The sequence below is a fragment of the Eleutherodactylus coqui genome, chromosome 2 (assembly GCF_035609145.1).
Source record: "Eleutherodactylus coqui strain aEleCoq1 chromosome 2, aEleCoq1.hap1, whole genome shotgun sequence".
NCBI lineage: Eukaryota > Metazoa > Chordata > Amphibia > Anura > Eleutherodactylidae > Eleutherodactylus > Eleutherodactylus coqui.
Window position 1 is genome coordinate 336,830,623 of NC_089838.1, and position 15,833 is coordinate 336,846,455.

Genomic DNA, 15,833 nt, shown 5'->3' on the forward strand with positions numbered 1-15,833 from the left:
GGCCAAATAGAATTTTTTGGCCCTTTTTTTAAAAAGGAAAGGCCCACTGACTATATTCAATCAATAATGTGTTGTGGCCCTGCTGTGTGTCACAGAACTGCAGTGCTATTAACTGCAGCAGAGCGGTGATTTCCCAGCCAGGAAATAAATTGGCGCAAGCCTGCTGTTAAACTTAGCTGGCTGCGTATGATTTTTGTTTAAGTTCTCCACCCAGCACACACGTACCCAGAATGCTGAGGACTGTCAGAGGCAGGCGAAATAGAATTTTTTTGCCCTTTTTTTTAAAAGGAAAGGCCCACTGACTATATTCAATCAATAATGTGTTGTGGCCCTGCTGTGTGTCACAGAACTGCAGTGCTATTAACTGCAGCAGAGCGGTGATTTCCCAGCCAGGAAATAAATTGGCGCAAGCCTGCTGTTAAACTTAGCTGGCTGCGTATGATTTTTTTTACCTTCTCCAACCAGCACACACGTACCCAGAACGCTGAGGACTGTCAGAGGCAGCCCAAATAGAATTTTTTGGCCCTTTTTTTTAAAAGGAAAGGCCAACTGACTATATTCAATCAATAATGTGTTGTGGCCCTGCTGTGTGTCACAGAACTGCAGTGCTATTAACTGCAGCAGAGCGGTGATTTCCCAGCCAGGAAATAAATTGGCGCAAGCCTGCTGTTAAACTTAGCTGGCTGCGTATGATTTTTGTTTAAGTTCTCCACCCAGCACACACGTACCCAGAACGCTGAGGACTGTCAGAGGCAGGCCAAATAGAATTTTTTTGGCCCTTTTTTTTTAAAAGGAAAGGCCCACTGACTATATTCAATCAATAATGTGTTGTGGCCCTGCTGTGTGTCACAGAACTGCAGTGCTATTAACTGCAGCAGAGCAGTGATTTCCCAGCCAGGAAATAAATTGGCGCAAGCCTGCTGTTAAACTTAGCTGGCTGCGTATGATTTTTTTTACCTTCTCCAACCAGCACACACGTGCCCAGAACGTTGAGGACTGTCAGAGGCAGGCCAAATAGAATTTTTTGGCCCTTTTTTTTAAAAGGAAAGGCCCACTGACTATATTCAATCAATAATGTGTTGTGGCCCTGCTGTGTGTCACAGAACTGCATTGCTATTAACTGCAGCAGAGCAGTGATTTCCCAGCCAGGAAATAAATTGGCGCAAGCCTGCTGTTAAACTTAGCTGGCTGCGTATGATTTTTGTTTAAGTTCTCCACCCAGCACACACGTACCCAGAACGCTGAGGACTGTCAGAGGCAGGCCAAATAGAATTTTTTTGCCCTTTTTTTTTTAAAGGAAAGGCCCACTGACTATATTCAATCAATAATGTGTTGTGGCCCTGCTGTGTGTCACAGAACTGCAGTGCTATTAACTGCAGCAGAGCGGTGATTTCCCAGCCAGGAAATAAATTGGCGCAAGCCTGCTGTTAAACTTAGCTGGCTGCGTATGATTTTTTTTACCTTCTCCAACCAGCACACACGTACCCAGAACGTTGAGGACTGTCAGAGGCAGGCCAAATAGAATTTTTTGGCCCTTTTTTTTAAAAGGAAAGGCCCACTGACTATATTCAATCAATAATGTGTTGTGGCCCTGCTATGTGTCACAGAACTGCATTGCTATTAACTGCAGCAGAGCAGTGATTTCCCAGCCAGGAAATAAATTGGCGCAAGCCTGCTGTTAAACTTAGCTGGTTGCGTATGATTTTTTTTACCTTCTCCAACCAGCACACACGTACCCAAAACGCTGAGGACTGTCAGAGGCAGGCCAAATAGAATTTTTTGGCCCTTTTTTTTAAAAGGAAAGGCCCACTGACTATATTCAATCAATAATGTGTTGTGGCCCTGCTGTGTGTCACAGAACTGCAGTGCTATTAACTGCAGCAGAGCGGTGATTTCCCAGCCAGGAAATAAATTGGCGCAAGCCTGCTGTTAAACTTAGCTGGCTGCGTATGATTTTTGTTTAAGTTCTCCACCCAGCACACACGTACCCAGAACGCTGAGGACTGTCAGAGGCAGGCCAAATAGAATTGTTTTGCCCTATTTTTTTAAAAGGAAAGGCCCACTGACTATATTCAATCAATAATGTGTTGTGGCCCTGCTGTGTGTCACAGAACTGCAGTGCTATTAACTGCAGCAGAGCGGTGATTTCCCAGCCAGGAAATAAATTGGTGCAAGCCTGCTGTTAAACTTAGCTGGCTGCGTATGATTTTTGTTTAAGTTCTCCACCCAGCACACACGTACCCAGAATGCTGAGGACTGTCAGAGGCAGGCCAAATAGAAATTTTTGGCCCTTTTTTTTTTAAAAGTAAAGGCCCACTGACTATATTCAATCAATAATGTGTTGTGGCCCTGCTGTGTGTCACAGAACTGCAGTGCTATTAACTGCAGCAGAGCGGTGATTTCCCAGCCAGGAAATAAATTGGCGCAAGCCTGCTGTTAAACTTAGCTGGCTGCGTATGATTTTTTTTACATTCTCCAACCAGCACACACGTACCCAGAACGCTGAGGACTGTCAGAGGCAGGCCAAATAGAATTGTTTTGCCCTATTTTTTTAAAAGCAAAGGCCCACTGACTATATTCAATCAATAATGTGTTGTGGCCCTGCTGTGTGTCACAGAACTGCAGTGCTATTAACTGCAGCAGAGCGGTGATTTCCCAGCCAGGAAATAAATTGGCGCAAGCCTGCTGTTAAACTTAGCTGGCTGCGTATGATTTTTTTTACATTCTCCAACCAGCACACACGTACCCAGAACGCTGAGGACTGTCAGAGGCAGGCCAAATAGAATTTTTTGGCCCTTTTTTTTAAAAGGAAAGGCCCACTGACTATATTCAATCAATAATGTGTTGTGGCCCTGCTGTGTGTCACAGAACTGCAGTGTTATTAACTGCAGCAGAGCGGTGATTTCCCAGCCAGGAAATAAATTGGCGCAAGCCTGCAGGCCAAATAGAATTTTTGCCCTTTTTTTTTTAAAGGAAACGCCCACTGCGTATATTCAATCAATAAAATATGTCTTCTGGCCCTGCCTACACAATTCTGTCCCTGGAGTATTACTGCAGGGCGCAATGCTCTGCACGGCCGATTTGGAGAAAAAAAAATGTGCAACACTGCTAACAGCAGCCTCCTCAGTACTGCACACTGTTAGATGTGGCCCTAAGAAGGACTGTTGGGGTTCTTGAAGCCTACACTAACTCCTAACACTCTCCCTGCCTAACCAACACTTCTGTCCCTGTAGTATTACTGCAGGGCGCAATGCTCTGCACGGCCGATTTGGAAAAAAAAAAAAAGTGCAACACTGCTAACAGCAGCCTCCACACTACTGCACACTGTTAGATGTGGCCCTAAGAAGGACCGTTGGGGTTCTTGAAGCCTACACTAACTCCTAACGCTCTCCCTACAGCAGCTCCAACACTATAGCACTGTCCCTCAGCTATCTCACAAGGCATCTGAGGCGAGCCGCGGGAAGGGCCGACTTTTATACTCGGGTGACATCTGATCTCCCCAGCCACTCACAGCAGGGGGGTGGTATAGGGCTGGAACATCACAGGGGGAAGTTGTAATGCCTTCCCTGTCTTTCAACTGGCCAGAAAAGCGCGCTAACGTCTCAGAGATGAAAGTGAAAGTAACCCGAACATCGCGTGGTACTCGTTACGAGTAACGAGCATCCCGAACACGCTAATATTCGCCCGAGCATCAAGCTCGGACGAGTACGTTCGCTCATCTCTAGTAAGTAACTGTTAGGCAACACTCATGTTTTTAGCAGTAAGGCTTGCCTTTCACTATCTAATAATCACAACACTTGGCTCATATGGTAAGCAAATACAATTGTTACACACCTTTACAGATAAGTACCTGTACAAGAGGAGGTAATAAGTCAAGATTGGCAGATTGCCACACACAGTTTGTATTTTGCAAAAGAGTCATCTGAGAACTTGTACACAGAAAGAAAATTATACGTTTTTCTTGACCTTAAGATTCAACAAGGTTCTGGCTTAATAATGTGGTTTGTCTGAGTCTTTATCTAGCAGGCCTGCTTACTATCTTATTTTGGTAATTGATTTGTGCACACTTAGTTTTTACTGAGGTACTTTCTCACTTATAAACTCCAGTGTCCTCTGTCTTATGATGTGGAAAAGGAATCTCTAATGTCCATTGCCAGTCTCTGATCTGATAAGCCGTAAAAGGAATCATCAGCCTCTATAGTATCTCTCTGGTTGAGATTGTGATTTCACAGTAAAACCCCTGCAGCAGTACACTCTTAGTAATCGTTCCTAGTATAGCACTGCTCCAGCAACACTGCACAGCCCACGGAGTCCCTCAGCTGCCCCTACTCTTGGACTGCTACACAAAGTCCTTGGCAGCTTTCTTTGCCATCTCCTATTTCTGCTTGCTTCTCTCTCCCTCCCTCAGTCCTCTGACAGGTCACAACCATTCAGGGTGCGAATACCATCAACACGTGCCCTACCTAACACAGTACCCACTTAAGTAAATCTTCAATATGGCGACTGTGAATGAGATCGAGTTAGCTTACACAATGTCCACACGAGCCACAACAAAGACTTATATAAAGTTAAACACTAGCAGTTATAGCATTTACCAGGCTGCAACAGGTTACATTTTTCATCCCCCTTACCGGCAGCTGTGGATCACAAGTTGTATATATGCTGTATGTAGAGATGAGCGAACGTACTCGTCCGAGCTTGATATTCGTGCGAATATTAGGGTGTTCGGGATGCTCGTTACTCTTAACGAGCACCACGCGGTGTTCCGGTTACTTTCAGTTTCCTCTCTGAGACGTTAGCGCGCTTTTCTGGCCAATTGAAAGACAGGGAAGGCATTACAACTTCCCCCTGTGACGTTCAAGCCCTATACCACCCCCCTGCTGTGAGTGGCTGGGGCGATCAGATGTCACCCGAGTATAAAAGTCGGCCCCTCCCGCGGCTCGCCTCAGATGCCTTGTGAGTTAGCTGAGGGAAAGTGTTGCTGCTGGTGCTGCTGTAGGGAGAGTGTTAGGAGTGAGTGTAGGCTTCAAGAACCCCAACGGTCCTTCTTAGGGCCACATCTATCCGTGTGCAGTACTGTGCAGGCTGCTGTTAGCAGTGTTGCATATTTTTTTCTTTTCAAAATCGGCTGTCTGCAGAGCATTGCGCCTTGCAGTAATACTACAGGGAGAGAATTGTGTAGGCAGGGCCAGAAGACATATATTATTGATTGAATATAGTCAGTGGGCCCTCCGTTTCCAAAAAAGGGAAAAATTGTATTTGTCCTGCAGTCTTGCGCCAATTTATTTCCTGCCTGGCAAAAGTAACCGCTGTGCTGCACTTCATATAACTGCATTTCTGTGCAACACATATCTTATCTGATTGAATATAGTCAGTGGGCCCTCCGTTTCCCAAAAAGGGAAACATTCTATTTGTCCTGCAGGCTTGCGCCAATTTATTTCCTGACTGTGAAAAGTCTCCGCTGTGCTGCACTTCATATAACTGCATTTCTGTGCAACACATATCTTATCTGATTGAATATAGTCAGTGGGCCCTCCGTTTCCCAAAAAGGGAAACATTCTATTTGTCCTGCAGGCTTGCGCCAATTTATTTCCTGCCTGGGAAAAGTAACCGCTGTGCTGCACTTCATATAACTGCATTTCTGTGCAACACATATCTTATCTGATTGAATATAGTCAGTGGGCCCTCCGTTTCCCAAAAAGGGAAACATTCTATTTGTCCTGCAGGCTTGCGCCAATTTATTTGCTGCCTGTGAAAAGTCTCCGCTCTGCTGCACTTCATATAACTGCATTTCTGTGCAACACATATCTTATCTGATTGAATATAGTCAGTGGGCGCTCCGTTTCCCAAAAAGGGAAACATTCAATTTGTCCTGCAGGCTTGCGCCAATTTATTTGCTGCCTGTGAAAAGTCTCCGCTCTGCTGCACTTCATATAACTGCATTTCTGTGGAACAGATTTCTTATCTGATTGAATATAGTCAGTGGGCCTTTTCTTTTTAAAAAAAGGGAAAAATTCTATGTGCCCTGCCTTTGTCAGTCCTCAGCGTTCTGTGTACGTGTTTGGTGGGTGGAGATAGTAAACAAATCATACGCAGCCAGCTACGTTTAACAGCAGGCTTGCGCCAATTTATTTCCTGCCTGGAAAATCAAATCACTGGTAATACACCATGCTGAGGGGTAGGGGTAGGCCTATAGGACGTGGACGCGGGCGAGGACGCGGAGGCCCAAGTCAGGGTGTGGGCACAGGCCGAGCCAGTGCGGTGGCCAGGGGTAGAGGCAGGGCCAGACCGAATAATCCACCAACTGTTTCCCAAAGCGCCCCCTCGCGCCATGCCACCCTGCACAGGTCAAGGTGCTCTACGGTGTGGCAGTTTTTCACAGAGACGCCTGACGACCGACGAACAGTGGTGTGCAACCTTTGTCGCGCCAAGATCAGCTGGGGAGGCACCACCAACAGCATGCGCAGGCATATGATGGCCAAGCACCCCACAAGGTGGGACGATGCCCGTTCACGGCCTCCGGTTTGCACCACTGCCTCTCCCCCTGTGCCCCAACCTGCCACTGAGATCCAACCCCCCTCTGAGGACACAGGCACTACCGTCTCCTGGCCTGCACCCACACCCTCACCTCCGCTGTCCTCGGCCCCATCCAGCAATGTCTCTCAGCGTAGCGTCTAGACGTCGCTAGCGCAGCAGTTTGAGCGCAAGCGCAAGTACGACGCCACGCACCCGCACGCTCAAGCGTTAAACGTGCACATTGCAAAATTGATCAGCCTAGAGATGCTGCCGTATAGGCTTGTGGAAACGGAGGCTTTCAAAAGCATGATGGCGGCGGCGGCCCCGCGCTACTCGGTTCCCAGTCGCCACTACTTTTCCCGATGTGCCGTCCCAGGCCTGCACGACCACGTCCCCGCAACATTGTACGCGCCCTCACCAACGCGGTTACTGCCAAGGTCCACTTAACAACAGACACGTGGACAAGCACAGGCGGGCAGGGCCACTATATCTCCCTGACGGCACATTGGGTGAATTTAGTGGAGGCTGGGACAGAGTCAGAGCCTGGGACCGCTCACGTCCTACCCACCCCCCGAATTGTGTGCCCCAGCTCGGTGGTGGTATCTGCGGGGGTGTATGCTTCCTCCACTAAACCACCCTCCTCCTCCTCCTACGCAACCTCTGTCTCGCAATCAAGATGTGTCAGCAGCAGCACGTCGCCAGCAGTCGGTGTCACGCGGCGTGGCAGCACAGCGGTGGGCAAGCGTCAGCAGGCCGTGCTAAAACTACTCAGCTTAGGAGAGAAGAGGCACACGGCCCACGAACTGCTGCAGGGTCTGACAGAGCAGACCGACCGCTGGCTTGTGCCGCTGAGCCTCCAACCGGGCATGGTCGTGTGTGACAACGGCCGTAAGCTGGTGGCGGCTCTGCAGCTCGGCAGCCTCACGCACGTGCCATGCCTGGCCCATGTGTTTAATTTGGTGGTTCAGCGCTTTCTGAAAAGCTACCCCCACTTGTCATACCTGCTCGGAAATGTGCGCCGGATCTGCGCACATTTCCGCAAATCACACACGCACGCTGCCACCCTGCGGACCCTGCAACATCGGTTTAATCTGCCAGTGCACCGACTGCTGTGCGACGTGCCCACACAGTGGAACTCTACGCTCCACATGTTGGCCAGACTCTATGAGCAGCGTAGAGCTATAGTGAAATACCAACTCCAACTTGCGCGTCGCAGTGGGAGTCAGCCTCCTCAATTATTTTCAGAAGAGTGGGCCTGGTTGGCAGCCATCTGCCAGGTCCTTGGAAAATTTGAGGAGTCTACCCAGGTGGTGAGCGGCGATGCTGCAATCATTAGCGTCACCATTCCTCTGCTATGCATCTTGAGAAGTTCCCTGCAAAGCATAAAGGCAGACGCTTTGCGCTTGGAAACAGAGCCGGGGGAAGACAGTATGTCGCTGGATAGTCAGAGCACCCTCCTGTCTATATCTCAGCGCGTTCAGGAGGAGGAGGAGGAGCATGAGGAGGATGAGGAGGAGGGGGAAGAGACAGCTTGGCCCACTGCTGACGGTACCCATGCTGCTTGCCTGTCATCCTTTCAGCGTGTATGGCCTGAGGAGGAGGAAGAGGAGGAGGAGGAGGATCCTGAAAGTGATCTTCCTAGTGAAGACAGCCATGTGTTGCGTACAGGTACCCTGGCACACATGGCTGACTTCATGTTAGGATGCCTTTCTCGTGACCCTCGAGTTACAAGCATTCTGGCCACTACGGATTACTGGGTGTACACACTGCTCGATCCACGGTATAAGGAGAGCCTTTGCACTCTTTTGCTGGTGGACAAACTGATGGTAAACTTCCCATCCGACAGCACTAGTGGCAGAAGGCGCAGTTCCGAGGGCCAGGTAGCAGGGGAGGCGCAGAGATCAGGCAGCATGTACAGCGCAGGCAGGGGAACATTCTCCAAGGCCTTTGCCAGCTTTATGGCTCCCCAGCAAGACTGTGTCACCGCTCCCCAGTCAAGGCTGAGTCGGCGGGAGCACTGTAAAAGGATGGTGAGGGAGTACGTAGCCGATCGCACGACCGTCCTCCGTGACGCCTCTGCCCCCTACAACTACTGGGTGTCGAAGCTGGACACGTGGCCTGAACTCGCGCTGTATGCCCTGGAGGTGCTTGCTTGTCCTGCGGCTAGCATCTTGTCAGAGAGTGTGTTTAGCGTGGCTGGGGGAATCATCACGGATAAGCGTACCCACCTGTCAACCGACAGTGCCGACAGGCTTACACTCATCAAGATGAACAAAGCCTGGATTTCCCCAGACTTCTCTTCTCCACCAGCGGACAGCAGCGATACCTAAGCAATACGTAGGCTGCACCCACGGATGGAAGCATCGTTCTCTCTCACCATCCAAAACGGGGACATTTTTGCTTCATCAATCTGTGTATAATATTCCTCCTCCTCCTCCTCCTGCTCCTCCTCCTGAAACCTCACGTAATCACGCCGAACGGGCAATTTTTCTTAGGGCCACAAGGCTCACTCATATAATTTTTCTAAAAATTTTTTATACGTTTCAATGCTCTTAAAAGCGTTGAAACTTTAACTTGAACCAATTTTTCGTTAAACTGGGCTGCCTCCAGGCCTAGTTACCACTTAAGCCACATTAACCAAAGCGATTAATGGGTTTCACCTGCCCTCTTGGTTGGCCATGGCCATTTTTTTGGATGTACATTAGTACTGTTGATACAGCAATTTTTGTGGGCCCTCGCCTACAGTGTAATCAAATGAATTTTTAGCCCACCTGCATTACAGCTGACGTTACATCCGCTGTGTTGGGCAATGCAATGGGATATATTTATGTACCGCCGGTGGCTTCCTGGCACCCACCCATGCTGTGGGTCCACAGAGAATTATAAATGCATCTGTTTCCACATCTAAAGAACCCCAGTCTGACTGGGGCATGCAGTGTGGGCCGAAGCCCACCTGCATTAAGCACGACATTACTACCTCAGCTGTGTTGGGCAATGCAATGGGATATTTTTATGTACCGCCGGTGGGTTCCAGGGAGCCACCCATGCTGTGGGTCCACAGGGAATTATAAATGCATCTGTTTCCACTTCTAAAGAACCCCAGTCTGACTGGGGCATGCAGTGTGGGCCGAAGCCCACCTGCATTAAGCACGACATTACTACCTCAGCTGTGTTGGGCAATGCAATGGGATATATTTATGTACCGCTGGTGGCTTCCTGGCACCCACCCATGCTGTGGGTCCACAGAGAATTATAAATGCATCTGTTTCCACATCTAAAGAACCCCAGTCAGACTGGGGCATGCAGTGTGGGCCGAAGCCCACCTGCATTAAGCACGACATTACTACCTCAGCTGTGTTGGGCAATGCAATGGGATATTTTTATGTACCGCCGGTGGGTTCCAGGGAGCCACCCATGCTGTCGGTCCACAGGGACTTCACAATAGGGAGTTGTACCTGCCTGTGTCTATGAAGTAAAAACCGCGGTCTGACTGGGGCATGCAGACACCTTGACAGAATGAATAGTGTGTGGCACATAGGTTCCCCATTGCTATGCCCACGTGTGCAGCTCCTGATGGCGGTGGCACAGGATTATATTTCTCATTGCTTCTGTACAGCATTGTGGGCTATCGCCCCGCCCCTTTTAAAGAGGGTCGCTGCCTAGCCGTGCCAACCCTCTGCAGTGTGTGCCTGCGGTTCCCCTTCATGGCAGACGCACTTCTAAATAGACATGAGGGTGGTGTGGCATGAGGGCAGCTGAAGGCTGTGCAGGGACACTTTGGTGTGCGCTGTGGGGGGGGGTTGGGCAGCATGTAACCCAGGAGAAGTGGCAGCGGAGTGTCATGCAGGCAGGGATTGTGCTTTGTTGGAGGTAGTGTGGTGCTTAGCTAAGGTATCCATTGCTAATGAGGGCTTTTCAGAAGTAAAAGTTGTTGGGAGGGGGGGGGGGGGGCCCACTCTTGCCGGTATTGTGGCTTAATAGTGGGACCTGGGAACTTGAGATGCAGCCCAACATGTAGCCCCTCGCCTGCCCTATCCGTTTCTGTGTTGTTCCCATCACTTTCTTGAATTGCCCAGATTTTCACACATGAAAACCTTAGCGAGCATAGGCGAAATACAAAAATGCTCGGGTCGCCCATTGACTTCAATGGGGTTCGTTACTCGAAACGAACCCTCGAGCATCGCGATAATTTCGTCACGAGTAACGAGCACCCGAGCATTTTGGTGCTCGCTCATCTCTAGCTGTATGTCTATGTATACATAGTGAAATGCTAAATATTGTGTAAGAGGTGCTCAAGGGGATTTATACAAAAGGCAGGAGGGAAGAGTGCAAGAGAAAATAATATTCCCCTCTCAGAAGGGAGAACAGTGTGCCACCCCTGCTGTCTACTCTTCCATTTATTGCTTTACTATTTCCTTATATTTCTTTAAGGACAAAGTTCAGTAAAAGCTGCAGACAGAGACGCTGTAGACCACATAGCGGACAATGAAGAAGCTGCTGCTCTTCCTCGGACTGTGCATGTTCTCTGTCATCACTACGGTAAGAATAAATGTACCAGGTATCTCTGCTACCGTCAGTTAATGGAAACCTCCACGCTCATATCCAGTAGCTGACTACCTGTTATGAGCCATCCTTCTGATAGATGAAGATGAATACAATTGTATTGGGCCACTGTTGCTAGTGGGGGGCGACAGGGTTCAGTATTGGGCCCCATTCTGTTCAATATATTTATCAACGACCTGATAGAGGGGCTGCACAGTAAAATATCAATATTTGCAGATGATATGAAATTATACAATATAATTAATGCAATGGAGGACAATGTACGCTACAAACTGACCGAGATAAGCCGGGGGTTTGGGCAGAAAAATGGCAATTGAAGTTCAATGTTGATAAATGTAAGACTATGCACATGGGCAGGAGAAACAGATGTCACCAATATACACTGAATGGGGTACTGCTAGGAAAAAGGGAGATGGAAAAAGACCTGGGGGTACTAGTGGATTGTAGATTTAACTGGAGCAATCAATGCCAGTCAGCTGCTGCAAAAGCTAATAAAGTCTTGGGGTGCATTAAAAGAGGTATAGGGGCGAGGGCCGAGAACATTATCCTCCCACTATATAAGGCACTTATCAGGCTTTACATGGAATACTGCGCACAGTTCTGGTCACCGGTGCTCACGAAAGATGTTGCAGTGCTTGAGGGGTACAAAGAAGGGCAACTAAATTAATACATGGAATGAGGGGATTAGAATACCCAGAGAGGCACCAAAACTGGGATTATTTACCCTGAAAAAAAGACAGTTCAGAGGCAACCAAATAATTCTGTATAAGTACATGAGGGGACAATACAAGGATCTCTACCATGATCTGTTTATACCCAGGACTGCAACGGTAACAATAGGGCATCCGCTACGTCTAGAAGAAAGCAGGTTTCATCACTAGCACAGAAGGGGGTTCTTTACTGTAAGAGCAGTGAGACTGTGGGACTCTCTGCCTGAGGACGTGGTGATGGCAAAATCCATAGAGAAATTTAAGAGGGACTAGATGTCTTTCTAGAGCGCTATGATATTACAGGATATAGACATTAGGTTGTTGATCTCAAACAGTAATCCAGGGAATACTCTGGCTGCCATTATGGAGTTGGGAAGGTTTTTTTCCTCCAAATGAGCTAAATTGGCATCTGCCTCTTTTTTTTTCCTTCCTCTGGATTAGATGGACATTGTCTTCATTCAGCCTAACATACTATGTTACTATATATCCAGTCTAGGCAATCTATGGTGACCTACAAATGCAGCAGAAGTCAAATTGACATCTCATTCATGAATTTCAACTTGATACATAAGAACATATAGCAACGATCCGCGCCACCGCATATACATCCAATGAAGTATATAGTTGAACTCACCTGGTGCACAGCGAGACCCCTGAGGTGAATCTGGGGTAACCCGCCTGCACTGATGCTCCCGGAATGCCTGTAGTATACTCTGTAAAGATCCCTGGATATCCTCAAAAATAGAGGAGAGCAGCAGGAAGAAATAGCCCCAAGCGGTTTAGACAAACCCGAGTGAGGACAAATATAACAAATAGAAAGAAAAGGCTTTTCTCCTGCGCTCAGTCCTGTAGATCTTTAATGAGGATAATTCACCGAAGTCCTTCTGTTATACTCCATAAAATAATTGTAATTGTATCTCCATAAAATCTTATGTAAATAGCAGATATAGAGTGCAGTGCAACGCGTTTCAGCGTTCTATGAACGCCCTTTTCAAGCATGACATATATAAAGTACAGTTCTTTTATAGTGATGCTTACCTTGTGGAGCTGACGGTCGGACAAACATGGCGCCGGACGCCGGTCGAGCTGACTGGGACATATTCAGCAAGCATCCGGTTGCTAGGTGAAACAGTGTCTTATGGGTTACTGCGTATGTGTACGTAAAAGACGTACGGAGTTTGCGTATACTTGGTGTGTAACATACTTAAAGGAAAGGAATGGCGTATCTTGGACTAGCGCATGTACTCCTGACCTCAAACTCCACTTAGCGAGCTTATTTAAACAGATGATAAATGGCAACATATCTAAAGCAATAATATCTATTTTACACTCTCATTATAATATATCACCACCAAAAGATACAAAAATCTACATAATATGTTAAGCAAACAATAATTAAGAATCCTATTCATACATCAATCTAAATTCATATAATAATTATATTCTAAAAGGAATTTAATATTTGTATCTTTAAAAAATACATAGTGATAAACGAGATGGTAACAGATATAAAAATAAAAAACTCCACAGTTAATTAAGAAATGGATTTTACATCATACATTTGAACCTAGATCTTTTCCAAAACGTCATTTAAACCAAATGGGGATAATGTATTTTTCCTGTTAATCCAAAACATCTCGTGTGCAAATGAATGTGTGTGAATATGCTCTACCAGGGTCATTCTGATACCTTTCGGATCTTTCTGATGTTTAAATAAAAAATGGCGTGGCACGTTGTGTTTTGTATACCCTGTGGTAATATTGTATCTATGTTGGTTCAGACGTGAGCTTAACGAATTAGTAGTACGTCCGATGTATTCTAGCCCACAAGGGCATTCTATCAAATATACAATACATTTTGCACTACAGTTCAGAAATTGATCAATTTTTATCTTTTTTGGCTCCCGTTGACAATAAACCTCCTTCCTTCCTTGTGTAATGTAAGCCCAACATTTACACCTTTTCCTACCACAGCGATATACACCTGCTAACGCCATTTTATTCCGAGGTATCTCTTGAAATTTATTCTGTGGATTTGAAGGTGCGAGTATGTTTTGTTTCGGCGATAGATTACAATTAGAGATGAGCGAACGCGTTCGTCCGAGCTTGATATTCGTGCGAATATTAGGGTGTTCGGGATGTTCGTTATTCGTAACGAACACCATGCGGTGTTCTGGTTACTTTCACTTCCTTCCCTGAGACGTTAGCGCGCTTTTCTGGCCAATTGAAAGACAGGGAAGGCATTACAACTTCCCCCTGTGACGTTCAAGCCCTATACCACCCCCCTGCTGTGAGTGGCTGGGGCGATCAGGTGTCACCCGAACATAAAAGTCGGCCCCTCCCGCGGTTCGCCTCAGATGCCGTGTGAGTTAGATGAGGGACAGTGCTGTTTGTACCGGAGCTGCTGTAGGGAAAGAATTGGTAGTTAGTGTAGGCTTCAAGACCCCCAAAGGTCCTTATTAGGGCCACTGATAGCTGTGTGTTGGCTGCTGTTAGCAGTGGCATTTTTTTTTTTCTCAAAATCGGCTCTGCAGAGCGTTGCACCTGGCATTAGGGACAGAAGTGCTGCATAGGCAGGGAGAGTGTTAGGAGTGAGTGTAGCCTTCAAGAACCTCAACGGTCCTTTCTAGGGCCATATTTATCCGTGTGCAGTACTGTGCTGGCTGCTGTTAGCTGTGCTGCATTTTTTTTGGGCTTCTCAAAATCGCCTCTGCAGAGCATTCCACCCTCCATTGATACTGCAGGGAAAGAATTGTATAGGCAGGGCCACAACACAGTTATTATTCATAGAATATACGCAGTGCGGCCTTTTGCTTGTAAAACAAGTGAAAATAATTCTATTTGTCCTGCCTCTGTCCGTCCTAACGCCGGTGGACACGTGTGAGCTGCGTGAACAACATTGCTAAATCATACGCACCCAGCTACGCTTTACTGCTGGCTTCGCCATTTGCTTTCCTTAATTGGGAAAAAAATACCTGCTCTGCCAGAGTTATAATAACTCTGCTACCCTCACGTTCTGTGACACATAAGCAGGGACACAGCACAGTTATTAAACTTCTCATGTTCATAGAATATACGCAGTGCTGCCTTTTGGTGGAAAAAAACTGAAAACAAATCTATTTGTCCAGCCTCTGTCCGTCCTAACGCCGGTGGACACGTGTGAGCTGCGTGAACAACATTGCTAAATCATACGCACCCAGCTACGCTTTACTGCTGGCTTCGCCATTTGCTTTCCTTAATTGGGAAAAAAATACCTGCTCTGCCAGAGTTATAATAACTCTGCTACCCTCACGTTCTGTGACACATTAGCAGGGACACAGCACAGTTATTAAACTTAGATTATTCATTCACTAGAGGCAGTGGGGCCTTTCGTTTTCCAAAAAGGGCAAAAATTATATTTGGCCTGCAGTCTTGCGCCAATTTATTTCCTGCCTGTGAAATCAAATCACTGGTAATACAGCATGCTGAGGGGTAGGGGTAGGCCTAGAGGACGTGGACGCGGCCGAGGACGCGGAGGGCCAAGTCAGGGTGTGGGCACAGGCCGAGCTCCTGATCCCGGTGTGTCGCAGCCGACTGCTGCGCGATTAGGAGAGAGGCACGTTTCTGGCGTCCCCACATTCATCGCCCAATTAATGGGTCCACGCGGGAGACGGTTATTAGAAAATGAGCAGTGTGAGCAGGTCCTGTCCTGGATGGCAGAAAGTGCTTCGAGCAACCTATCGTCAACACGCAGTTCTGCGCCGTCCACTGCTGCAAATCCGAATCCTCTGTCTGCTGCTCCTCCTTCCTCCCAGCCTCCTCACTCCACTACAATGACACCTGCTCAGGAGCGGGAAGACTCCCAGGAACTGTTCTCGGGCCCCTGCTCAGATTGGGCAGCAGCGGTTCCTCTCCCACCAGAGGAGTTTATAGTCACTGATGCCCAACCATTCGAAAGTTCCCGGGGTCCGGGGGATGAGGCTGGGGACTTCCGCCAACTGTCTCAACAACTTTCTGTGGGTGAGGAGGACGATGACGATCAGACACAGTTGTCTTGCAGTGAGGT

At 47.6% G+C, this 15,833-nt stretch overlaps 1 protein-coding gene across 1 annotated transcript in view; it reads left to right on the plus strand.

The window, feature by feature from the left end:
- Positions 1-15,833, plus strand: part of LOC136610917 (NXPE family member 3-like) — a 67,048-nt gene that overhangs the window by 17,842 nt on the left and 33,373 nt on the right. The window contains exon 3 of the mRNA XM_066590109.1: positions 10,948-11,055. Within this exon, the coding sequence (XP_066446206.1) occupies positions 11,002-11,055 (54 nt within the window). The 5' untranslated portion in view covers positions 10,948-11,001. The remainder of the gene's footprint in view (positions 1-10,947; positions 11,056-15,833) is intronic.